The 27047-nt window shown below is 43.2% G+C and overlaps 3 protein-coding genes across 4 annotated transcripts; 1 reads left to right on the plus strand and 2 right to left on the minus strand.

Moving 5' to 3' along the window:
- Positions 1–827: 827 nt before the first annotated feature.
- Positions 828–7361, plus strand: lrrc31 (leucine rich repeat containing 31). The gene is made up of 10 exons (XM_070928436.1): positions 828–840; positions 1992–2183; positions 2405–2548; positions 3031–3198; positions 3644–3808; positions 3987–4169; positions 4420–4587; positions 4752–4916; positions 5971–6126; positions 6721–7361. Exons 1-10 carry the CDS (start codon positions 828–830, stop codon positions 7122–7124), a joined length of 1758 nt encoding a protein of 585 aa, XP_070784537.1. The 3' UTR covers positions 7125–7361.
- A 51-nt stretch (positions 7362–7412) lies between these two features.
- On the minus strand, positions 7413–10915 carry lrrc34 (leucine rich repeat containing 34). Its single transcript, XM_070928384.1, is given in 11 exon segments — positions 7413–7684; positions 7687–7795; positions 7920–8046; positions 8202–8357; positions 8525–8679; positions 8790–8885; positions 9108–9236; positions 9593–9679; positions 9813–9877; positions 9948–10057; positions 10791–10915. Coding segments are annotated over 11 exon segments (1329 nt in total). The 5' UTR covers positions 10898–10915; the 3' UTR covers positions 7413–7496.
- Positions 10916–12525: 1610 nt separating this feature from the next.
- mynn (myoneurin) lies at positions 12526–20075 on the minus strand. 2 transcript variants are annotated; one of them, XM_070928316.1, is made up of 10 exons: positions 20050–20075; positions 19415–19470; positions 19277–19299; positions 17941–18214; positions 16874–17841; positions 16217–16376; positions 15640–15818; positions 15380–15472; positions 14710–14835; positions 12526–12978 (listed from the first exon to the last, which is right to left on the minus strand). In XM_070928316.1, the coding sequence occupies exons 4-10, from the start codon at positions 18204–18206 to the stop codon at positions 12587–12589; spliced, it is 2184 nt and encodes a 727-aa protein (XP_070784417.1). In that variant the 5' UTR covers positions 18207–18214; positions 19277–19299; positions 19415–19470; positions 20050–20075; the 3' UTR covers positions 12526–12586. The 2 variants fall into 2 exon arrangements, with proteins under 2 accessions (XP_070784417.1, XP_070784416.1); XM_070928315.1 differs by having other exon boundaries at positions 19419–19470; positions 20050–20064.
- Positions 20076–27047: the final 6972 nt, after the last annotated feature.

A 27047-nucleotide genomic window follows, 5' to 3' on the forward strand; every position in this document is an offset into this window, starting at 1 on the left:
ATTAAGTCCTGGGAGACCTTACACAAAGTTATTATCTTGAAATGATTAATGCATCGAGTATTCTGCTACTTTCTACTTCTACTGTGCTACATTTCAGAGGGAAATATTGTTCTTTTTACTCTACTACATTTACAGATTCAGTTTATATTATTATATCAATAAGACTTTATTAATACCCAGCGGGAAATTCACAAGCTACCCAGCAATGTATAATAATAATAACAATAATAATAGTAATATATTAAAAAAATAAATTAAAATTAGCCCCATCTTTACCAGCTGCAACATTAAAGTAATTTACACATGAATGCATCAATAATCATTTATGCAATAACATTATTCTGAAATGGGACATTCTACTGAACGAGTACTTTTACTTTATTTTGATACCAATACTTGTGTACTATTACTAGTATTTCTACACTGTGGTATTTCTACTTTTACCAAAGTAAAAGCTCGGTGTCCTCCTTCCACCGCCGCTGACGCATCACGAGGCACTGAAGAGGAAACGATGAGTGAAGCCAACATTGACTGAAGGTGTTGTCGCACTTCCGGGATGAGCCACCTGACGAGCACGAGTCATGACGTCACCCAGGTGTTAAACTAAGAGCCGGGTCAGAGCTGCCTAAAGTAAAGGTGAGGTGGAGACGTCTGAAGCTGCAGATACGACGAGAGTCACCTGACATCTTCATGTTCGAACGCCTCCAAACCGACAGACCGTGAACGCATCGCCGTGACGACTGACTGACATTAACAACACGCGCGAGGTTTTACTTTTTTAATTTTTCATTTGGCTTTTTGAACTTTGTGAACTCTTCAGGCTCAGCATGCAGGCCGCAGGTGAGACCAGCTCCTCACGACATCCCGCAGTGATTTGAGTCGTGGCGCTTCAGGGGCGACTTCCTCTGTGGGAGAAATAACCACTGCAGTTGCTCCAGCGCTGCACTGAAGTACCTCCGTGTACTTCTACTCCACCACATCTCAGAGGGAAATACTGTACTTTTCACTTCACTACATTCATCTGACAGCTTTACTTACAAACACAAAACACACGAAGAGCTCATAGTGCAGCTGCTGGGTCTCTGTCCGGTCTGGACCTGCTCTATATGTTCAGTGTCATGAGAGAACTTTTGTTGTCAAATACAATTTAACTGAATTAAAATATAAGAAATGAAGCTACCCAACAGTTTACACAAGTACAGCTGATTGGTTAGTTAATAATGTGGAGCTTTGGAGCACTGTGGAGGCGTCACTGTGCTGCCTGCTGTTACATTAATGATGAGGAATAATCATCTAATGACAGAATATATAATAGTATAACAGTCACAGGGGACGTTTCTTTTTTTACATACTTTTACTGAAGTAACATGTTCAATGCGGGACTTTTACTTGTAACAGAGTATTTGTACAGTGTGGTATTAGTACTTTTGCTGAAGTAATGGATCTGAACACTTGAGTCATCAGGTTTTTTCACCTCACTGTCTGTAAAATAAAACACCATTTAAGGTTTCACTTTACTTTTTCCATGTAGGTTAGTTATTAAGTTAAGTTAAACTAAGTTTAATCTAAGGTGTTTTGTTCATGAGTTCATTCATGGAGGATGTAGTAATTAATCTTAATTGTATTTGCTCTGTCGTTATCCTCTTTGTGTCTTTATCTGCTCTTGTTTTTTGGGCTGGTGAAACAGATCATTTCTCCTCCATGGATCAAAAAGGTCTTTTGCTTCATTTTCTGACATGTTAGTGAAATTGTATTAAATCTCAAACCTCTTTATTTCCCATTTTAGTGGTTTATTGAGAAGTTAAAACAGATTGATTGTACCTTTGATTGTCAGTCTGGGGTCATAAAAATCAGAAATCCTTTTATTACTAGAGACTCCATGAATAAATACTGTAATTATAGCACTTGTAATGAATTAATCTTAAAGACATTTAAAGGATGTCAGTTCATTCAAATGCACTCAGAGATGTTTTCTGCCTCTCATTGGTCAGAAGGTCAGCGGGGGCGGGACGGCGGCAGTCAGAGGCGTTCCCCTCTCGACGTCATCATGAGCCAGATCCGCAGGAAACGCACGGCCTCAGACAGGAAGCCGCTGGGACGCTTCCTGTCCCGGACCTCAGAGCGGACGGGGATCCCCGAGGATGGAGAGATGGAGGGCAGGGAGGAGAGAGGACAGAGCTCAGGTGTTGTTCCACAGCAGCATGTGACTTTAATGTCACTTCCTTCTTTGTTTTCTTTTACGACCCTTCCAGAGTTACATGTGATCCAGCACCCAGTTTACTCAGGACAGATTTGCTCTATAAATCACACCTGCCATGTTTATGTAAATGATCACAGAACTACAGAAAGAGAAGAGGAAGATGTTAAAGACGTGAGGCTTCATTAGGTCAAACGTGTGTTTCAGGTGTTGCCGAGGCAGCAGAGAGCGAGCGTCACGTCGGCTGGGGTCGAGTCTGTGTTTTCCTGCAGAGGATGGGGAAGAAAGTGGACAGCAGGAGCCTCAGCCTGGCTCACTGTGATCTCACTGCTACAGACCTGCTGGAGCTAGGTGGCTATGGTTACTCTGACGCTAATTTGTCTGACATATTCTAATTGTATAAGACATGACGGGTGAAGTAATCGAATAATCTTTATTTCAGTAAAGCCCCAAATGTAAAACCTGCAGATATGATCTATATATATATATACATATAAACGGATAAAAGAATAAATAGAAAATAGAAAACAATGTCCACAGTGCCAGACAGGATGGAAGTAATGTGTTGGTTACAGGTTTCTCTGAAGCTTTTACGATTGAAGGAATATGATGGTCTTCTAAAAGTGCACTTCTTTAAACAGCGCAGTGTCTCCTGAAGATCTAAATTTTATTTCAGAGGATTTTCCAACCTGATAAGAAACGGTTATAGAGTCAACACTGAGAACTGCTTGTGTTTAGAAGTCCAATTTTAGATTAACTAAAGAACAGATTTTGAAGGCGTCTGTTTGACAGCATCGTCCGCCCTCCTCTTCCTCTTCTTGCCTTCTTCTCAGCCACGTTGCTCCAGTTTCTCCCCCAGCTGGAGGAGGTGGACGTCTCCTGGAACGAGCTGATTGGCGGATGTCTGAAAGCGCTGACCTCTCACCTCCAGCATGTGGGCGGGATCAGAAAGCTGAGGCTCTGCAGCTGTAGGCTGGCCGCTGATGACATCACTGCACTGGGTGGGTCATTATTATTTCTGTTTTGATTAAGAGCCTGAAGTCCGTTTATTCTGTTAGAAGTCAGAGCTTGTGAATGTTCTTTTACAGTCAAGGGTCAAAGCAAATTCTCATTTTTTAAATTTCAGAGATCTCGTCTTTAATATTAGTTACTCAGAAGAAAATGTTTTGCAAACAGCTATTTTTATAATCAGTGGACTTGGACTGTTGGTCTGACAAATAAACCAATCGTGCTGACCAGATTGTGTCGTAGTGACTACAGCTCCTACAAGGCTTTGATAGTGCACCAATGGCTCATGGGATATGTTGTTTTTGAATGCTAACAAAACAAAATTAAGTAATTTTGTCAATAAAAAATGCCGGAAAACTTGAGGATTTCCTGCTTTTTCTTGTCTTACATCAGCTTAAACTAAATATACAACTTTCTGTGGTTTGTGTGTTTGTGTAGGTGAAGCTCTCGGCTGCGTCCCTCTCTTGGAGATCCTCGACTTGTCCTGGAACAGTGGCGTCGGGGGCGGCGCTTTGCAAGACCTGCTGGGTAAACTTCAGCCAACACTGAGAGAGCTCCACCTGGTGGCCTGCCAGCTCACTGCAGCTGATGCTACTGTACTGGGTACTGGCTTTAACTTGTTTATAGATAAGGCAACCTCCCTTATCTACTTCTATTTCAGATTTCCTACATTCCCCATAATGCCACTGGAGAACGCTCACAGAACATGTTATATCCATGAATATATCCTCCACTCTGTGTGTTGTGTGTAACATATATGTCCTGTGTCTGTCCCTCTCAGGAGGACTGGTGTCTTCTCTCCTGAGACTCTGCGTGTTGGACGTCTCCTGTAACCCTCAGCTCACACAGGAAGTTGATGCCGGCGGCTTCAGAGAGCTGGCCTCCTCTCTCTCTCACGCTGCCTCCCTCACCACGCTTCGATTGCAGGCCTGCGGTCTGACCAAGGACAGCCTCGATTCTCTCAGTAAGAGATCTGCTGTTTTCTGTCAATATACATGTACATGACGGGTTCATGTTGGTGCAGGTATCCTGAGGTAAAGATGTTGTGAGCAAAGGATTCTACTAAATGTGACGGCGTTTCACCTAAAGGTATCACTATAGCAACATGATAACTTTAAATGGCCATAACTCTGAGGAGTCTCAGATGACTAACAAATTCTGGTTCATGGTTTTGTGCTGCTCTTATCATCTGTTGCCCCCCCACTGCCCTGCAGGTGGTTCACTCCGCTGCCTCCCCTCAGTGCGAGAGTTGGACCTGTCCTGTAACAAAAGTCTGGCAGGAGGACTGAACCACCTCACCCTGCACCTGACTCACCTCACACACCTGGAGAGCCTCGACCTTCACCTGTGCTGTCTCACACACAGCGACCTGGAAGCCCTGAGTGAGTCTGTGTGTGTGTGTGTGTGTGTGTGTGTGTGTGTGTGTGTGTGTGTGTGTGTGTGTGTGTAAACATCTCAAACCTCAGACTGAACTGAACTGATGTGAATGAACGTGAGCTGAGGATCAGCAGGTACCTGCGGCAGTCATGTGACTTGTTGTCTCCAGTCCAGGTGCTTCCCTCTCTGACGGCGCTGATGGAGCTCGACGTGTCGTCCAATAAGGAGGCAGGGGGTGTGCTCCACCCGCTGGTCTCCGCCCTCCCTCTGACACAGATGAGGCGTCTGCCGCTCAACAGCTGCAGCCTGAACGAGGAGTCCTTTACTGCCTTCGGTACGCACATACTACTACTGATACTGCCAGAGCTAGTGCTACAACTACTACCAGTACTGCTACTACTAGTATACTACTGAAACTGGTACTATAACTACTATGAGTACTAATACTGCAGGGGTAGAAGTATTCAGATTGTTTACTTCACACTGTAAAATATACTCTGCGACAAACAAAAGTCCTACATTCAGAATTTTACCGGAGTAAAAGTACAAAGGTATTAGTGGAAAATATATTTAAAGTATTAAAAAGTAAAAGTACTCTTTAATTAGAGAAGCGTCCCATGTGAATGTTATATTGTTAAACATAACATTATTGGATTATCACTGATGCATGTGTAAATAGTATTTTACTGTTATAGTTATAAGATGGAGCTAATTAATTTAACTACTGTTGGGTAGTTTATAACAAATATATATAAATATATTTATATAGTATAGCTGTCAAAGTATTTCCTCCTGAAATGGGAATACTCAAGTACAAAATTGTACTGAAGTAAGTAACTCAACCATTGTACCTCTGTGTGTACTACTGTCACTACTACTACTGCTTCTTTAGTATTCTGGTTTGATTGCTGCTAGTACTGTTGCTACTTCTACTACAACTGCCTCTAATAATAAACCACATTATAAACTGTTTTATAAAGTAAATAATCCATTTCTGTTTTATTTTTAGATAAATAATAAATTAAATAAGTGGAAATAACAAAAGGAAAGGAGGCCGTTTTGTAATAGTTTTACTTTTTTTCTCATGCATACCTGGTAGACAGGTGCGTAGGATGCCTGATTCAGTCTGTGACCGAAAGGTTGCATTTCAACAAGCTTAGTGCTGACAATTTGCAGGAACATTTTTCTGTTTCTTTCTGTTTATTTTATACATGTTTTAAATGTGTCTCAGGCTACCTTTCATACACACACGTAAATGTCAAGTCTGAAGCAAACATTAGTAAAAATGTGGCTTTTGTACCTTGAGTCTGGTGCAATATCAAACTGTACAGGGTCAAGTAGGTTATGTATCTCAGACGTCCTCACTGATCTTTGTGTGTGTGTGGCAGCTCTTGCCGTGCCGTACCTGCGCAGCGTGGATGTTTCCTGGTGTAAAGTCGTTGGGGGCCGTTTAGCGCTGCTCCTGGACGCTTTGCAGCTGTCAGTCATCCTGGAGCTCCGCCTCAGCAGCTGTGAGCTCACCACTGATGACCTGCGTCACCTAGGTAACACACACACACACACACACACACACACACAGTGTTTTTATTTCAAAATACAAGATTTTTTTTCCTCACAAAAGACATTCTGAGGTGGTGTCACCGATCATTACCATGGCAACGCTGGTCAGCAGGTGTCACTGGTCCTTACTGTGGAAACTAGCTAACAAGCTTCAGTAAAACAAATGATAAATGTCCAGTTTTTATAACGCGACAATCAGGTTTTATCTGCTGATTTCTCGTCAAATCAAAACCACAAATAAAATAGTTTTACTCAGCGGTCACTTACATGTAACAAGGAAAGAAGCAAAAAGAAAGAAAGGTTAAGGTAAATAAATGTTTTCAATTACTAAAAGTCACTGACAGCAATAATTCTTTCATGCTGAATATAAAATCTGAATTCACAAAGTGACCAGTAAATAAAGCCGTCAGATAAATGTAGTGGTGTCAAAAATACAGTATTTCTACCTGAAATGAGGAAAAGTAGAAAGACTAACCGGACTCTCTAAGCTGCACTGAAGAGCTACGTCTCTGCTTAATTCTGCTTTATTAATGCTAATCAGTTGTGAGTGATTGATCCTCCATCTTTGTCCTGTGCAGCTGCTGTGTGCAGACGTGGCTGTCTGTCCTCTCTGCGGGTGTTGGATCTGTCCTACAACGGCTCGGTGGGTGACGATGGCTGGTCTGCCGTGTTTGCAGCAGAAGGCCTGGGCTCGCTGGAGGACGTTGACCTCAGCCTACGACCTTCGACCTCTGCTCCCTGCTCCGCCTGGCTGCCGGCGCTGCTCCGCGCTCTGCCCCGCCTACCTGCGCTGACTCGCCTGGGGATGCGGCGGTGGACGATCGTCTCTCAGGACAGACAGCAGCTGAACCACCGCCTGAGGAAGAGGAGCGTCCTGCTGGAGTGGGATTCACCAAATAGAATCAAAGAATCGTCATCATCATCATCATCATCATCATCATCATTTAAGGCGACCAATCAGGAGAGTCATCCTGAAGAGTAGGAATCCAGAATCCTGAAACTGCTTATCTGGTTTGATATGTCACTAAAGAAACACGACCTGCACTCTGAGATTTAAACACACGTGACTGTGGTAATACCTGAACGGTCTAACATGCACGCACAAGCTTAAAGATGAAATCTGGGCACTTTACATAATGCACCCTTAAATCTGGGCACTAAACTTTTAAATGTAAATAAGACAGGATGTACATTTTGGATGCACTTTTGATTAAAAAAAATCTCACAGGCAACAGTTTGTTTTTCAGAAGGCTCATTTTATCACCACAAGTTTGAGAGTTCATGACTTCTTTCTTTTGGCATATTTGCATTGTTTTATTTTGTTCTTTTGACACATGTATGCATTTCAGTCAGGTCAGTCACAGTGTGTTGGGATGCTGGTGGATGTGAGGAGGGTAATGAGAGCCTCGCAGGACTGCAGGGGAACAAGCTGCTGACTCGCACTGTGTGGTGGGAAGGTGGAGGCGAGGCTGGTAGCGTGGATTGTTAACGGGTCTGTTGCAGAGTTGGAGGTTGGGGATGTGCCTGTAGCGGAGCTGTTTTTCTGAAACTGTGGAAGACCTCAGCGAGAAACACCTGACCGTCCACCTCGTACACACTAACATCTGTGTGCTCCGGAGGCAGGCGGCCGCTGGAGATCAGCTCTCTGAAGGCCTGAAGGGGGAGCAGGAGTTCATAAAGGTTTAAAGTCATACATGTAAAATACGAGGTAGACAGTGTATCTGTTACAGCTCAGCCAGGTGACAGGATGTGTAGAATATGTGTGTGTGTGTGTTACCTGACAGACAGGCTCCTCCAGGTGGTTTCCCCAGATGTAGACGTGGCTCAGAGTTGTGTTCACTGTCATAGCCTGAGCCAAAGACAGCAGACCCTCCACCCTGATGTTGTTGCTGATGACAGACAGCCTGACAGACAGACAGATTTAAAAATCCTGAAAATAAGTAAAAACTGGATGCTTTCCCCTCTTCAGTCCTTTAAAAAGTACAACCTCTAGCCAGAAGGTGGAATGTCCCTTAGACTTCTTAAAGGGATGATGTTTGTCTGAGTGTGTCGGACTCACTCTCTCAGGACGCAGCCTGGCCAGGCGACAGCCTCGCTCAGGTACACAGCACCTTCATCTTCAATGCGATTGGACGACAGATCGATGATCTCCAGGGTCGGGTTCTGCTTTAGCATCTCGGCTAGATGACGCACGCCGTCACGAGTCACGCGGTTACTGCAGACAACAAAGACGAGATCAAGAGGAAGTCCAGAGTAATGGATTCTGAAACTGACCAGCTGGTTTCACTCCATCTATCCAGAGGATCAGAAGGATTTTAAGAATGAAACAAGACCTCCGGCCGGTCACAGTCAGCTTGATGTAGAGGATGTTTTTGTTCCTACCAGCGCAGGTCCAGGTACCGCAGGCTGTGGTTGAGCCGCAGGCCTTCAGTCAGCCTCTCCATCCCGGTGTCGGTCATCCCCATCTTCCCCAGGTGGAGCTCCACCAGGCTGCTGTTCACTGCCAGCATCTCAGAGAAGTGCACCGCCCACTCCTCCTGAGAGACAGACAGAGTCATACATCTCCTAGCTGATGTATACCGGGACAGAAACTAAGGGAAAGACTCGAAAACCAGATTTCTTTTCTTGATGTTGTGTGTACAATCACCTGGTGGCTGAAGAGCAGTGGCCGGCTGATATCGACAGAGCAAAGAGTCTTGTTGCTTTTCAACACGATGGCAAACGCTATCACACCCTGAGTGGCCTGCAGGGACGGAGGCACAGAAACTGGCTTCTGAATGAATGTTTGAAATGCTGCCGGGAAAACAGGACCGCTGACAACCAAAATCAAAGGAAATTACTTTTATAAATATTAATATAAGACAAGGATTGTTTTTGTTATCACGAAAAATGAACTTATCACCCTGACGTTTTACAAACCAAAAAAGTGAGACAGACAGTACTCTTTGTGTGTGTGTGTGTCTACCAGGTCACAGTCAGACAGCTCCAGCTCGTTCAGGGTGTTGTTCACCTGCAGCATGCTGGCCAGGTGCATGGCTCCTCTGTTCCCGATCTTATTACCTGACAGTCTGAGAGAGAGCAAGGTGCTGTTACACTGCAGAGAGAGAGAGAGAGAGAGATATTCAAGCAGAGGTGAAAAGTAAGTAAGTGGTTACTGTCAATGAACCTCATGTGCAGAAATAAACCAACAGTGAATGTATCTCCTGACAAGTACTGTGTGTGTTTCACAGCCGGATATATCTTCTTCCTCTGAGCCATAATGCTCCATTGTTGTTTTAAGAATATATTTGTGAAGATTTACGTCTTCAGTAGGAACCAATGGGCTTGGAGCTGAAAGCCACAGACAGGAAGTTGTACAAGATGTTGGTTTGGTCTTTTCTGGGGATTTGTTGACAAGGATGCCTACAAAAAGTAGTTTTGTGTGTTTGTGTTGAAGAAGAAGATATGAACCTGCAGGCTCTTGGCGAGAACTTCAGCTCCGTCTGTCTGAATGTCGTTGAAGGTCAGGTCCAGAGAGCGCAGAGCTGAGCTGTCCTCCTGCTCAGTGAAAACAGGACAGAGAACATGTTCTTTCTTCATCTTTTAACATCAGCCTGTCCAGGGACCGCACATTTAAACATAATGTTTAAGGTCAGTCGTCAATCAATAAAATCCCCCATTATCTGCTTACCTGTAAGAGGTCAGCTAGGTGTCCAACCCCTTGATCTGTTATGTTATTGTACCTGACATCAAGACCTGTTGACACGAAAAACAGTTTGTTAGAAGTCGTCCTAGTTAAGGTGTTGACCTAAACCTGGCTGCTCACCTGTCACACACTTGTCTCTCAGACATTTTGAGAGAGTGAGAGCGTCTTTGTCATCAAGTCGCTGAACACGTCTCAGTCGGCTGTTTCCTGACAGTTTGAGGGTGACATTCCTGCCCAACACACAACAACAAAACTGACTTCTTGATCACACAGATATGCTGCCTTCAGGTGCACTGCATAAGGTCTTTGTTGCACATACCTACCATTGCACATTAGATTTACATTCTTTTGGATGGAAATAATACAAATAGACTGAACAGCTGCTGTGGCTTTATTTTCTAAAGTAGGTAGCCCAGATAAAAAGTAAAAGCAGGCCTGTGATCTATGTTTTTTGTAATTTATTTTTCCAAAGTCCTTGCATGAAAACTTAACTAAAAGATAATGAGAAATAGTAGGTGGTAGTATTGTGGTAGTATCAATTGTACAATTGCAATACATTTTTTTATTAAGCTGTTGATCATGTTTTGCAAGTAAAATCTTTACCAGCAAAGCGACTGTAAACTATAGCTGTCAAATAAATGTAGTAAAAAGTATATTTGCCTCTGAAATGTAGTGTAAAAAGTAGAAGAAAATTTAAATACTCGAATAAAGTACAAACACCTCAAAATTGTAACTTAAGTATAGTACTTAGTTACTTCCCAGTACTTAATTTTGTAGCTCATGTTTGGTTACTTTTACTTACTAAGTAAAGTTTAACTGCTGTGATGTAGAATCCACCACAGCCATCGACACCTGAAGGCAACATTAGCTCCAAAAGCTAATCTTCACAGTTTAGTTAGCTTTGTTAGCTTTTATGCTTTCGTGTTAGCTTTCAGTCATTTGAGTTCACAGTTAGCCACTCACTCCGTCACCGTCGTCTCCTCTAAAACTTGTAAAATGTGTGGATTTATTTCTATCTGATGTTCTGCGCAGGCAGCGGCGTAAAACTCTGAAATGTTTTCGCTAGCCATCGTTACGCCCGCAGCAGAGTTTGAGTTGCTATGGCAACGGGGGCAGGACGGCGTCGCGGGAAGGACAAAGGAGTAAAAATGGCTAAATTTGATATGAACAAATGTAAACCTGCAGCCATTTCTTTGAGTCATATGAATAACCGCAAAATGTCTTCTTACTGGCTCGAAACACAGAATTAACTAATGTAAACCCCCAATATATTTTTATTTCTATGATTTGTAAAATACAAACTTTATTTTCTACTAATGTACAGGATGTTTTGTTGTTTGGCTTCATGTAATGTCAAACTCTTCACCTGCTGTAAACTGTATTTAATATTTTGGCAATAAAATAAAAAACAATTCCCACCATCATGAACATTTTTCTTTCATTATTATTTAATTTTCAACACGTAGATGCACCTTGACCACCTTTCACTTCTGCTAGTGTAAATAAACATCATCTTTAAAACCTTTTAGCATTATTTTTTTTACTAAATATGAGGTGTTTTAAACAAATGTACCAAATGATTCTGTTTCAGATGATGGTTTTCATAGACAGCAGAGTAGATACTGACAGAAATGTTAATAGCGGAAAAACTTTCACGCAGCTTTGGACAAAATTTGAAAATCATATGCAGTAATGATTTATTTCTCAGCATTGTATCTGCAACAGTCACTGAGACAAACACACATCTGATTGTCCCTGTTTTTCTTTCACTTTATTTTCCTGTTGTACAGCTTTTACGGTCGTGAACTTGTATATGTAATTCACATTTCTGTACAAGTAATGCAGACATGTTATCCAAAATAAAAAAGAAAGAAAGAAAAAAAACAAAAGTATGGAACAAGAAAAAAAACAGCTCAAGTTGATAAAAAATACTGTATATAATGCAGTTTTCAAACTTGAAGCACAAACATTAATGCTAACATCTAAAACAGCTGCTTTAAAAAACAAATTAACTATATTACACTGAAACAAAAACCTTGGTTTGCATTAACTATGTTCACATTGATGAAGCCGCACATGTCAAACACTTCAGGGTGAAACATTTTGATTAAATCATATCTCATGGCGACAACAAGGCTTCTAACTAACTACATTATCTATTAAAACAATGCAGGAGTTGTACTGGCTGTCCCATTACATATTTGTTTCCCGAACCAACAACTTTAAATCATCACTGTTGTTTATATACTTCACTGTTGACACGACTCTCGTGTTTGAGAGGAGGCTGCGAGAGAGATCAGCAGAGGGAATTCTGCACTCAAGAGAACAGAAGCCAGGAAATCAGTTAAAGCATAATTCTAGTTTGTTTTTTTTACAACTCTGATCTTATATTTGTAGTTTTCACCACCATTTCTACGAGTAATAATAACATTGTACTAACTCAAAGTAACAGAAACAGTTTGATGAGGCAAGAAACACGAGCAGTCAGTCAATCGGACAGGTTGTAAACAAACCAATAGTTTATTCACATAACTCTAAACCACTTTATTTAGATTTTACAACTTGTCTGGGTTGCCTGATCTCAGCTATCAGCTTGGTCAGTACAATGTTGTTATTACCGATCAAATAATGGACAAAACTATGAAATTAAGACCCAAATTGTAATTTAACAGAATTATCTTTCAGTCTGTTTTGTGAGTGCTGACTGTGACTTTGTTTAAAAAGTGAAAATGTTCCACTAGAGAGACACCACTGTGGCCTCACTGCTGAGGTGGGTTGTGTTCGGCGTTGTCCACCGTCCTGATGATGACGATCTGCTCCAGGCCCTGGGCGGGGGAGGGCGGCGGCCGCAGCTGCTCCACCAGGGCGTGGAGGGTGTCCGAGTTGATGGTCTGCTCCTGGTCGGGTTCGAAGGTCACCTGGTCGGCGGTGGCGATGGCGGGGTGAGCGGGCTCCGCCTTGAAGTCGTGGAGGATGGTTTCGGTGGTAGCAGCGTCAGCAGCGGTGGCGGCTGGCGCTGTGGCTTTGGGGTTGGGGGTGGCTGGCTCAGGGTTGGGTGGCTCGCCTTCGGGGATGGAAACCATACCTTTGTTTTCCTGGGAGAGTTTGCTCTGGACAAAGGCCACAGGATGACTGGAAGCCAGGAGGACTACTGCTCGCTCACACACACACACACACACAAAAACAACAGAAAGTTATCAAACAGGTGGGAAACTGAACGTGAAATGTACATCATGCAACATCAAAATAACTAAAACAGTAAATCAAACCTTTAATTAACCACCGAACATCACAAAATCTTTATAAAAGATTTCTGATAAGCTACACACACAGACACACACACACACACAGACACACACTGACACACACACACTGACACACACGCACAGACACACACTGACACACACGCACACACACACAGACACACACGCACTGACACACACACACTGACACACACACACACAGACACACACTGACACACACACACTGACACACACGCACAGACACACACTGACACACACGCACACACACGCACACACACACAGACACACACAGACACACACGCACTGACACACACACAGACACACACTGACACACACGCACAGACACACTGACACACACGCACACACACACAGTGACACACACAGACACACACGCACACACACACAGACACACACACACACACACACAGACACACACTGACACACACTGACACACACACACAGACACACACACACAGACACACACAGACACACACACACAGACACACACACACACTGACACACACACACTGACACACACGCACAGACACACACTGACACACACGCACACACACACAGACACACACGCACTGACACACACACACTGACACACACACACACAGACACACACTGACACACACACACTGACACACACGCACAGACACACACTGACACACACGCACACACACGCACACACACACAGACACACACAGACACACACAGACACACACGCACTGACACACACACAGACACACACTGACACACACGCACAGACACACACTGACACACACTGACACACACACACAGACACACACACACAGACACACACACACAGACACACACAGACACACACACACAGACACACACACACAGACACACACAGACACACACACACTGACACACACACACAGACACACACAGACACACACAGACACACACAGACACACACAGACACACACACACACACTGACACACACAGACACACACAGACACACACTGACACACACTGACACACAGACACACAGACACACAGACACACAGACACAGACACACAGACACACACAGACACACACTGACACACACACACTGACACACACACACAGACACACACACACAGACACATACACACACACACACACACAGACACACACACACAGACACACACACACACTGACACACACTGACACACACACACACACTGACACACAGACACACACTGACACACACTGACACACACTGACACACACTGACACACACACACACACACACACAGACACACACACACACAGACACACACACACAGACACACACTGACACACAGACACACACAGACACACACACACACAGACACACACACACACACACACTGACACACACTGACACACACACACTGACACACACTGACACACACTGACACACACACACAGACACACACAGACACACACAGACACACACACACTGACACACACTGACACACACACACTGACACACAGACACACACTGACACACACACACACACAGACACAGACACAGACAAACACTGACACACACAGACACACACTGACACACACACACAGACACATACACACACAGACACACACACACAGACACACACTGCTCACCTGCTCTGGCTCTCTCCTTGTGTTGCCGCACTTCATCAGCGTGAGCCTTCTCCTGGTGTTTGATCATGTTCTTCACGCTGGCGAACCTGTTCCCGCACAGCAGACACTGCACACCGGTGTTCCCCTCTGCACGCACACACACACACACACACACACACACACACACACACACACACACACACACACACACACACACACACACACACACACACACACACACACACACACACACAGTGCTCTCATCACGGATCACCGAGGAGAGAGACAGGGCCAGACGACACACATCACCAAGTCGCTCTACGTTTGTTTCTTGCAGAAATCTGGCCACAGCCGAACGTCACATGGTCGTGAGTCTTTGGCCAAACTTTGTAATTAAATTATCACGTTTACATGTTTCCCTTCTGGCGTCATGTTATTTTCAACGATTCTGTTTCACAAGAATTTGATTCCCTGTATTCAAAATGTCTCTGCTGCTGTTATTGGAAAAACTACAACATTAAACATGATGTTGTAAATTACAGCCACGATATTTCTGAATCCACTGGAAACTGAAAACAGGATATGAATTAACACTTATTATTGTATTTTCAGTTCTATGTTGTCCTGCAAACCAAACTCCTCTTCACTGACTTTAAGGTGAAACATCTGACGCAGGATCAGGAAAACTCACCTGGGTGAAGTCGTCGCATGTGTTTCTTCAGTTCGGAAGATGTCACAAAACTTGCATCACATTGTGTCTGTGGACATTTGTACGGAGTCTCACCTGCAATAACAACAATATATTCAGTGTGAACAAACCGATTCACAACAAGCCAACAGGTTTTGGCTGCTAAATGTCTCAATCTGTCCAAACGGTTTGGAAGGAAACCAAGCTGAAACTCTAGCTGTTCAACCTCATCCGCTCTTTGCAGGATTAATAAACACTCTCACCTGTGTGTTTTCGTGCGTGTGCGATGAGAGAAGAAGAAACAGAGAACGACATGCCGCACAGATCACACTGGTACGGTTTCTCTCCGGTGTGTCGTCGCTTGTGATAGGTCAACGTGCTGGACTGAGCGAACGCCTGACCGCAGATGTCGCAGACGTACGGTTTCTCCCCGCTGTGCAGCCTGTCGAAAACACACACACACACACACACACACACACACACAGTCATTGGCTGTGTCTTTACAATAAATCTGACTCCCAACACAATGTTACAACTTGAAGATAAAAGCTCAAATAAACATGAAAATGGACAAAAGAAAGGCACCTTACATAAAACGTACAAAGACAAGTAGACACACGCACTAAAAGCTTCCCTTTCATTACATTATTTGAGGCAGCTTCTCTTCAAGTTAGAGTTTCATTTTGGACTATTGTTTATTACTTACATATAATAAGGAATCACTCACTCACTCACTAATTCCATGTTGTCTCGTTTGTCCACAGGCATTTTCCGTCCCTCCCTTTCTAAACAGAGCTGCTGCTCTTGTGCATAAAACGATATCCAAAGCAGTGGATGTACCTGATGTGGATTTTATAGTTGGACGAGGTAGCGAACTTGAAACCGCAGCGCTCACAGGTGTAAGGCTTCTCCTCTCCGTGGTGCATTCGGCGGTGAGCGACCAGCTGACACTTCTGAGCAAAACACTTGTCACAGTCGGAGCAACTGAACGGCTTCTCGCCTGCAATAAACACCAGAGACAGGAAGATTAGCTAAACTGGTAAATCCACACTGATCTCTTTCTAAAATAATCCAGAAAGTGATTAATAGATGGCGACTTCGAAAACTATGTTCATCAAACTCTAGTGAACACTGGTAGCTGTTTTGTTTAGTAATGAAACAATTCATCAACTGATAGATTAGTCGATTGACAACAAAAGAATTACCGACTTTGATAATCAGCTCATGGTTTAAGTCATTTATCAAAAAAAAAAAAAAGCCAAAAAGCTTTTCTCTGTTTTATATCACTGTCGATTGATGTTGGTCAGACAAAACAAAACATTTCAACACGTCACCTTTGGGACATTTTTCACTATTTTCTGAATCTTCATAGACTAAAAGATTAATTGTTTGGCCTGAATAATAATCATTAGTTGATTGAATCCCTTGTCCCAAAATACCAGTGAAGAAAGACCTTTCAGCCAGAACGGGTGATTTATGAACGATAACTCAGCTCACCTGTGTGTATGCGCAGGTGTGTTTTCAGCTGAGTAGCTTGTCTGAAGTTTTTAGAGCAGAAGATGCAGACAAACGGCTTCAGCCCCTTGTGGATCTTCTCATGTCTGCGCAGGCTGCTCGCATCTTTAAACAGTTTGTTGCACTCGGTGCACGACAGCGACAGCTCATCCATTTCTGACGGATCCTGTTCCCCAACTTCACCCTCCTCCTCCTCCTCCTCCTCCTCCTCCTCCTCGTCATCATCATCTGTCCCCGCCCCGTCACTCTCCTCTCCTTCGTCCTCGGCCCTCCTCCTGCCTCGCCCCCTGCCTCTCCCTCTCCCCCTCCCCCTCCCCCGGCCTCGTCCTCTCCGTCCCTCTCCGCTGCTCAGGCGAGGTTTCTTGGCCGGCGTGTCGTCCTCCTGCGAGGGGCTCCAGTCTGCAGAGGTGTCCCCGAAGTCCTTCACACTCGTGTCAGAATCTTCCAAAAGCAGATCTTCACTTTTCACACCACCTCTCCCTCTCCCCCTGCCTCTCCCCCTGCCTCTCCCCTTCCCCCTGTAGCCCTGGGTTTTGGGGGTGCCGTCAGCCGAGCTGCTCGGCTCCACCTGCTCGCCACTGAAACTCTTAGGCCTTCTGCCTCTCTTCCTTCCCTGTCCTCTTCCAACGCTCTTTGGTGTAGTGGGGGTATACTCTTCATCGCTTTTGCCTCCCTCTTCCACATCTAAATCTTTGGCCTCATCGCCCTGCTCTTTGCCATCCTTCCCCTCCTCCTGCCAGTCCCCTGCAATGGAGACGATAGACAGGGGAACTGGTGAGCTGGGGCTGCCAGGAGAGGCCGGACTGGGAGGAGAGAGACCAGCTTCCTTATCCACCTCTGACTGGGACGTTTCGCTCGGCTCGGACCAGTGGGGGATTTCCTCCAGATACTTTGTGGCCTCAGACATTCCCAGGAACACAGCCGCTCGACGCACAGCTGCCTGTCTGGTGCTGAAACCATGAAAACCAACATTTTATTCATTAAGTTAGTTGAAAAATAATTTGGTTTAATCTCCTTTTACTTAAAAAAAAAACGCAACCTAGTTTTACCTGCTGAGGTTCATCTGTCCAGTGTAGATAAACTCCAAAAGCTTCTCCAGAGCGTACCGGCTGACCTTATCAGGGTCCAAGGTCGTGACCTCTTGACCCTTTTCAGCCTGGGAGGAGAAGTACTTGCTGAACGCAGCCAGGATGTTGCGGTGGGCTCTGAACTCCACGTCTCTCACCATTATGGTTACATCACACAAAAAGTCCATCTCCCGCTGCTGATGTAAGCGCTGCAAGAGCAGCTTCCCATGATTGCTGACGTGAGCCATCTCCGCTGCTGCTCAACAACGGAAGAGACAGTCAATATTAATGCCACTGATTAACCTTCAGTTTAAATTTACATTAAGAAATATACCAAGTTATTATGTTCTTCTCTTTATGAGATATTGTCCACTGAGAGGTGCTAAAATCAGCTGAGAATATTTTAATTTTCAGAGCAATAAGCCTCATGAACCACAAACTGCACATACTGTGAATATTTTAATCCATCTTTGCACGTCACACTTGCACGGTTTCAAATCTTTTAATTATTGCAGCTACAAGACATTTACTGTGTGGTTTTTGTATTTTTGTGATAGTTTTTAATACAATAGGTCGGTTTGAATACATGCGTACTAACGGATACACAGCCAAAGACAAACAGAACAAAAGTCATGAATTTTATTTTCAGTTACTGTTGTCTCATGTTGCTCAGTAGACAGAGCGCAGCTGACAGCGCCAGTTAATGACGGAGTTCACAAATAACCACTCATATTGAAGTCTATCAAATTACTCGTATTGATAAGAATTACTGAGAGTAAACTACACCATTCTTACCAGTCAGCTTTCATCAAGTTTCATTTGTTTCAATCAATACATTTTTTGTTTAACTGAGGATGAAAACCACAACAATTACTAAAAGAACATACTGCTCAAAACATTATTCATTTTTCTAACAATCAAACAAATCTGACTTCCTGTCTGTGGCTCTCAGCTCCGAGCTCATTGGTTCCTACTGAAGATGTAAATAAAAAAACTATTTACTATTTACTAATAGTGCATTATTGGGAAATATTTTCAGTGGTGAATTAATGAACATTTGGTGCAACAGTGTGGCTCATTGGTGTGTTTTTAATCATCAATGGAGCTCTACGGCACAGAGGAAGAAGCTATATCAAGTTTGACCACAAGAAAATATAGAATATCACCAGGCTTCTCCTTTGAGCCTCAAAGTACTATATTTAAGAGTATTTAATACCCGTTAGGGCCTTGAACTAAACTAACATGACTGTATAAATGTAAGGACCAACAAACACCCTGTTAATTAAATGAGGTTTATGTTTAGGTTTTACTCACTCACCTGGTGAAAATCCAATGTCAGAGCTAGAAGACACAAACAGAATATCTAAATTAAATTCAATCAATATCAAAAATGGTCTTAAGGCGCAGGAAAAACTATTTTGCTGGAATTGTAAACACTTATAATAAAAGTACTAACTCACTCTCAGTAGTGTGTTTGCTTCACCTCCTCTTTAAATTAGATTGTAGACTTCTCTGTTGGAGATAGTTATGAATGAAAAAGAGAGTATTGGGACGTGCAGAAAGACAATCCACGTCTAAATAACCATTTGCCATCTATATAAACATTTATCATCAGATATAATTCTCCGAATCAGCAGTCCTGACAGGTGAGATGAAGCAGTTTTGGAAAATAAAAGCTCCCGCCTGCTTCCTGAGCAGGCCTTACAGCCATGCTAATGCTAACAGCAGTGTCGTAGATACGCTACAATGACTTCTGATGGTTGTTTGTCGTTTCACACAGATACATGAATACTTTGTGTACTGCACAGGCCACCACAGAAGCTACTTTAGTTCTTAAGTGTTTCACCAGAGTTGATACTTTATGAAGCTAAAGCTAACTGTTTCTGTAGTGGTAAAAAGCGCGGAAAACATTGTGCTCTTATTTCGAAGGTTTGACGGTTTGTACCGGCGGTGTCGGCGTAAGTTGGCACAAAATGTTAGAAACGCTTATTTCAACGACACGCCGTACAAACACGTCGTCGGTTATAATAAATTGTTTGCGTAAATGCACTATTTTAATCCAGCACAGAGTAAATAAAAGCAGAAAAGTACCTTCTAATATCCGCGATCTCCAGCCATTATCCCGTGACGTCAGGAGTTCTCGCGAGAGCTCGCTGTCCCGCAGAGATATTCGGTTCGGTCAAGATGAACACCTCCACGCTTAGACAACGGACGGGAGTTAGGAATGATTACATCCCCAAAACAACGGATCACTAACAAAACGAAGAGATTTCCTTTGAATGAATCCACAGATTGTATTCGTCTACTCTCTCTGTTACATTTAAAGATCACGGATGCTGCTTGTGATAATTGGGCTGTAATGAGAATGACATCCTTTATTTTGGAACACAGGTCGGCCTACATACACACCGCGGTGGGGGGATGTGTTCAGATCATTTACTTTAGTAAAAGTATTAATACCACACTGTAAAAAATACTCCTGTATAGGTAAAAGTCCTGGATTGAAAATGTTACTCAAGTAAAAGTATGTACAATCAGAAAAATGTACTTAAAGTATTAAAACTAATGGTGAAAAATGTCCCGTGTGACTGTTAAACTATCATATATTCTATCATTAGATTATTAATGTAAAAGCAGGGTTTTACTGTTGTAGTTGGTTGAGGTGGAGCTCATTGTGAACTATCAACTAATGATTATTTTCATTCTGGATTAATCGGCTGATTATTTGCTCCATTAATTGATTGTTTGGTTTGTGAAAAGACATCTTCACAATGCTTGTTTTGTCCAACCAATACTACAAACCCCCAAATTATTAAAAATAAATGACAATTATTAAAATGAAAGCAGCAAATGGAAATGTCTTTGAATGAAAAATTACTTATTTATTAATATCAAAATATTTGTGATATTAAAAAACTGCTTGTGTGTCAATACAGAAGTAATAATATTCCAATTATATGATACATATAACAATACAACACTCTCAAAGGGGGCTACTCTGCCCTACGAGTACTTTTACTTTTACAGTGACTGCTGCTTCCACTGCTGAGATCAAGTTGCATTTACATGTGAAAATGTACTTTATTGATCTCCGGGGGGGAATTACACAGCTACAGATGCTCCCATTCAAGAGTAGAAAGTAGCGCAAATTTAGAAATGAGAAGTATGTACAAATATTAGATGTAAAAAAAAATATATATATATACATTTACAATATTTAAGTGAACCTCGTCTACAAGCAACAGAACTTCTTTCCTGCTCTAGTAAGTGAGCTCCTACAGCTCGCTGTTACTCACTTGATAAATGCATCTTATTTCTCAGCAAATTGCTTTTTTACCCCTAAACTGGCTCTTTAGAACCTTCTTGAGTGTAATTGTCAGAAGTTTCATCAACTTTGAGAAACAAGACTTTATCCCCTTCCTCATTCACAGAAATGTTCAAAACGTTTGTAGAAATAGAATTTACTGGTGCAAGTTATAGGAAGATATTATGATTCTGGGTAATAATAATAATAATCTTTTTTTTCCACTTCTTTTATTTTATTGTTTATAAAAAAACACACCAACTTTCACACATACATATAAGCAAAAACAAGTGTTTAACATTAAACTACATTGTAGTAAAACAGAGAAGAGACAGTTGATGAAATGGTTGATGAACTCAGATGTGAAATGTTTTACGGTCAGTTTTTGACGGCAGAAATACGGTATTCACAGATAAATCATAAAGATACCAGCAACATACAGCATCATCCATGATGTGCAGTGAAGGAGGACAAAATACAAAACAGATGTTTAGCTTCGAAAAGAAGAAAAGTAGAACAGTAGATGCAACAGTCCAGACTCTAATATGTCACATTAAAGTCCATTAAAGTAACATGAAATCTGAAGATAATACTATATGATAATTATAATAATAATGACCCTCGAACACCTCAACAGAGACACAGCCTTATCTTTGTATTCATCCATCAGTGGCAGTTTATCAGGTCCAACTGTACAATGTAATGCGACCCAATACAAAAGCTCTTCCATGAATTCTACTTTTACCGAACTTATACGTTTTCATTGTATATAAAACAACCACCTAGCAGAGCCCTAACAACCACATGGCAACCACCACCCAGCAAAGACCTGTGATATCCCACCAGCTACGCAGTTCGAGTTACTTTTGCTTCATCTGCAAACATTTTTTAAAGAGAATTTAGCCTTTTTCTTGGGTTGACGGCCCCATTTTAATCACTGAGCGCAACGACAAGCACGAAGTGGGCGTCTCCAACTCCTTTTCTGAAGTGGAATATAGATGGATGTCGCACAGCTGCCTCTGCATTCACTAAAGGCTTTATACTTCATGCAGTAGTACTCCCCAACATCTAGAAACTGGACACTTTGATGAGTAGAAGCAGTTAGTGAGCTCATCACAAGCTGTCTAATGCTCACAAGAAGTCGAGAAGCCCTCCACGCTGGTTGGACCCTCATCAGGTAACATCATAAATGTAGGCGTCTTAGTGTATGGATTGACTCTAGCAGCTTTTTTTACTCTTAGTATGTTCTGTGAAATGTGTATAGATTTAATTTCTCACATTACTTTAATGCAGTTTAAATGTAATGTGAGCACCTTGATTTCACTGCCGTCACTCTGGGGTTCAGTATCGAGTCAAACGTTTGTGTCTTCCAAACACGGACTTTGTCTGCTGTCACACATTTTGTTTTGTTTCCTGCAAACAAAAGTGAGCAGAATTAATTGCAAAGTAAAATACATCAAAGTGAAACTTTCATTTGTGCATCTTCAGTCTAAAGAACACAATAAATTAGTGCAGCAAACCAGAATCCTTCATTTGATTCCTGTTTTATCTTCAAACTACTGAGCAGACTAATGACCACAGAATTCTCTTAACAAGGTCCTAGTTGTGTTTTTGTGTTCAGTATGAAAGATATACTTACCGTAAGCTTTGAACGTAGGACGGTATTCTTTCTGTCTGTGTCCAACACACATCATCGTCAGAATAAACCACACACACAATGAATAATAACGAAGCAGGTGAAGGCAGAATGTGTTTTCTTACCTTTTTATATTTGTAGGTCACTATCATACAGACTGTGAGCAACACAAGCAAAGTGACTCCAACCACCACAGCTGCAATAACACCTGCCAGAGAATCAGTCTGACTCACTGAAACAGAAAAGACTCTTTTTACGACCAAACTTTGTCTAAGCTGGTTTTAGCTTCTCAACCAACCACCTGCCTCCTTGACCCCCGACCAGCTAAACTTTAAAAGTCCTCTGGGACCTCGATGCTGAGTATTGTTCACTTGTCCTTTACGACTGGTTAAACCTCTGCTGAAGAGGCCACACCTCCAGGGTCTCTAAACTTCCATTCTTACTAGTTTTGCTAGAAAAAGTTGAGTTGCTTCAGCAACTTTCGGCCCTCATATTTAACAGTAATCCTTTTGAACCATTTCAATCTGCTTTCAGGGCGTCTCACTCCACCGAAACCGCCCTTACTAAAGTGCCGAATGATCATCTGAGTGCTACGGATTCAGATTCCACCTCAGTGCTTCTATTACCGGATTGAAGTGCAGCTTTCTGTACCACTGATCATTGTAAACTCCTAGACTGACTGGAAAATCTATTTGGTGTCTCTGGCTTGGCTCCTTCCTGTAATAACACTACATCAACATTTTCTCTCTTGGCCCTCTGCGTTTCTCTCTTTATATTTAAGCTTTCGGCCAAATTATACGCAGCCATGGAATTAATTTCACTGATGATATGCAGCTAAAGTAATGTAAAGGCGGATGATCATTCCCATATTATTAAATTACAGCCCGGCTTGTCTGCTGTGTCACATAATTTCCTGCTCCCAAATCCTGATAAAACTGAGACGCTGGTCGTTTCCCCTTTGATCAGGCAGCATTAACTGTGTGATTTCTCAATTCGTGGTTTTGGTGTCCGAGTGGCCACGTGTGCCCCTGATTGTAGCATGTGTAGAAGCACATGTGTGTCCATGTGTCCAAGTATGATCAAGGCTTTGACTAAATAAGCCTTGTTGCGCTGCCCAAAAATAGGGCTCTTAAACTGATAAAGTGCATCTTTGACCACCGAAACCCTGCCCGAATATTGAACCTGTGATCTTACCTTTATCTGCTCTCAGGAGGGTGCTGGTGATGTTTGTCTCCTCAGCATCACTGAGTTCACACGTGTACATCCCCTCCTGCTTTGAAGATAAGTCCTGTAGCGTGAGGCTGCCTGACTCAGACACATTCTTCACATGCTGCCTCCACTCCTCTGAGACTGTGTCGGGGACCTCGGTCCTGGTCCTGGTCCGGTTCAGGATGATCTGACTGTGGTTGAACCTCCAGATGAAGCTTGTTAGGGGGGTGTTGGAGGAAGTGCAGGGGATTGTTGTTTCAGTGCTGGAACCACTGATGGAAGCTGAAGTGATAAAACACAAAAACAGTAAAAACACATGTTGAGATATTGTCAGATCCGAGGTGGTGTGAGGTATTTGTTTGTGTTTAGTCCTGTTTCTTTCTATGTTTGTTTGTTGGCAGTATATCTGAAAACCTTGAGAATAAAGTTTCCTCATAAACAACTGCATTACCATTGTATATACACTGATGACCCCCACCCACATAAAAAGAGGAAAAAGTAGCCTACTTCAAAAACAGCACAGAACAATTAACTGTTAAATGAAGCTAAATAGTGAACATAATACTGGCAGGAAGTTTGTGTAAAACTAGCAATGAGAATAAAATCCTGAACAGACGATTTCCTGTGGATATATCAATTCTTACACAACCCCCTGTGGAGCTTTGGCGACCCCTGATGGGGGTCAGGGCCCCCGGGTTGGGAACCAGTGATGGAGAGTACTCAAATGAAAAAATCTCTTTAATTTTATATATATAGATGAGACATAATACTCACGTAGTTGACTCAAAGTGGCTCTCCTCCTGTTTCTGGGAGTGCTGACGGTGCAGCTGTAGACCAGATCAGAAACACTGTCTGAAAGCATCAGAGAACTACTGATGCTGTAAAGCTGCTGCTGATTCTGGACTGTGGTTGTGTTCTCCAAGGTCACGTTGGACAGAGGGGGGGTCCAGGTGAGCTCAGGCTCAGGGTAGATCCCCTCTGAGCTGCAGGTGATCCTGTTTTCCACCTGCTGAATGTCGACTTGACGGACCGGAGCTGTAAAAACAGGATCTTGATGCTACGTACGGCTGAATTCACTAATTATTTTAGGTTAAAATAAAAATGTAATTCACCAATGTGACATCAGCTACATTGAGAAATACCCTGCACATAAAGGAAACAGGAGGTTCATGGTTTTGTCTATTTACTGTGTTTCTCATACCAGCCACTTTTAGGTTGATAAAGGACTCCTTGTTGCCACTAATGGTGCTGGTGAAGCACTTGTATCTGCCCTGGTCCTGAATCTGCACCCCCGTCAGCTGGAGCGAGGCGTTTCCTCCAGAGATCTGATCCCTGAACAGTGATGTCCTGTCTCTAAAGCGTGGGTGCTGGTGTCCGAGCTGGTCTTTGTTCTGGTAGTGGGAGTGGACATGAGGGTCTCCTGCAGCCACCAGAATCCAGTGGATGACGGCTTCAGCGCCGACCTGGAAGCTGCACGGCAACACGCAGCTCTCCGTGACATCACAGGACACCTCAACATCTGCAGCACATCAGGTACAAGCAACACATCTGTATTCTATATTAGAAAACAAATGAAGGCGGGACCAGAAGAGTGGCTGGGGGGTGGCACCGACCATCCCTGGTGCCCCCCTACTGGGTGCAGTCCCTGGACCAGAACGTCTGTTTGAATGTGGTAACATTTCTTATCGGAAAGTCAATCAAACGGCCACAAAGACATGAAAGGAAGAATTAAAGGCCACAGAAACAGATGCACTGTGTGTGGGAGTGGGGAAGTTATCTCTGTCTTATGACCCCCCCCCCCTCCCCCCTCAGCCTTTCTCCCAGCCGCTTGTTTTCCAGCTCGGCGTGAAGCTTCACGCACTCACTCACCTGCTTCGGCAAAACTCAGAATCCTCAGGAAACTCCAGACCACCAGACACGCCACGCAGATATCCCGCATACTCCTCTGGATCACAGCTGTTGTTTGTGACCCGGAGTCGTTTTTCCTCACGTGACACAAAAACGGGAAATGATCACAGTCCCAGTGCGGGACCAGTTCCGTCTGCAGGTCACGTTATGTTACTGTGCGCCCTGTAGAGAAGGACGACTGAACGAACAGATGCAGCGAGCTGCACAGTACAGAGATCAACTACAGATGCATAATAATCTGCTCTGTGACAGAGGGGGCGTGAAAACGAAAGAAGGGTTTTGACACTGTTGAACAGAGCTGAGGTGGGATCTCTGCAGATCCCACCTCAGGGAAGGGACAGCAACTAGGACCATTTAGATACCAAGAGAAAAGGCAGAGACTTTCAGAGGTCCTGTGTCTCTGAGCTGCAGCCACAGCTTCTGTTCAAGCTGCAAGCTACAAACAGAAACTGTCCCATTTGTAAAAGTCCATCAAAACACATCTGATATCACAATCTGTAAAAGCAAGATTTCTCTGTGGTGTTCAGGATTTTTATTATTAGTATTTTAAAAAGTGAAATGTTATGGTAGCTTTTAGGCTAAGCTAAGCTAAAAGTGAAGAAGTCAAGGACAAAACAAGGACTTTCCCTCCATCAGCACTGGGAAGAGAGTGGAGCAGTGCAGCCAGTGTGTCACCAGCCGCAACTGCAGCAACTCTGAGGTGAAGCTGGAATCATAAAAACCAGGTACAATGGTAACAGGGTGAAGTGCTCTTAATGAGGCGTCACATTTTCAATATTTGGGACAATTCCTGGTCATTCAGGAGATGTGTGCATGTCCCCACAGGGCAAAGTGACTGCTTACTTTCATAAATACTGTTTGACACTAAAGTCATTTTATTCTCTACATTAGAAGCGTCCATCTGTGTGTGTTTGTGCTTTACTTTGTGTGACTGCGCCCCCTGCTGGAGCTCCTTCGCTCTCTGAAACAACACAGAGCCCCATAGAAAAGCCATAATCTTCATCACGCCATCATCACCACCACCAGCACTGC

This window comes from Enoplosus armatus, chromosome 21 (genome assembly GCF_043641665.1).
Source record: "Enoplosus armatus isolate fEnoArm2 chromosome 21, fEnoArm2.hap1, whole genome shotgun sequence".
Taxonomy (NCBI): domain Eukaryota; kingdom Metazoa; phylum Chordata; class Actinopteri; order Centrarchiformes; family Enoplosidae; genus Enoplosus; species Enoplosus armatus.

What these genes read in the sequence shown, in the direction of transcription:
- lrrc31 (XM_070928436.1), top strand. An exon ending in GGAGAGAGGACAGAGCTCAG is followed by an intron (nt 2,184 to 2,404) that starts GTGTTGTTCCAC and finishes CGTGTGTTTCAG; the next exon opens with GTGTTGCCGAGGCAGCAGAG. An exon ending in TGATGACCTGCGTCACCTAG is followed by an intron (nt 6,127 to 6,720) that starts GTAACACACACA and finishes TGTCCTGTGCAG; the next exon opens with CTGCTGTGTGCAGACGTGGC.
- mynn (XM_070928316.1), bottom strand. Translation starts at nt 18,206, where the DNA reads ATGGCTCACGTCAGCAATCATGGGAAGCTGCTCTTGCAGCGCTTACAT. An exon ending in ACACCTGCGCATACACACAG is followed by an intron (nt 16,377 to 16,873) that starts GTGAGCTGAGTT and finishes TGTTTATTGCAG; the next exon opens with GCGAGAAGCCGTTCAGTTGC. An exon ending in AACTATAAAATCCACATCAG is followed by an intron (nt 15,819 to 16,216) that starts GTACATCCACTG and finishes TGTTTTCGACAG; the next exon opens with GCTGCACAGCGGGGAGAAAC.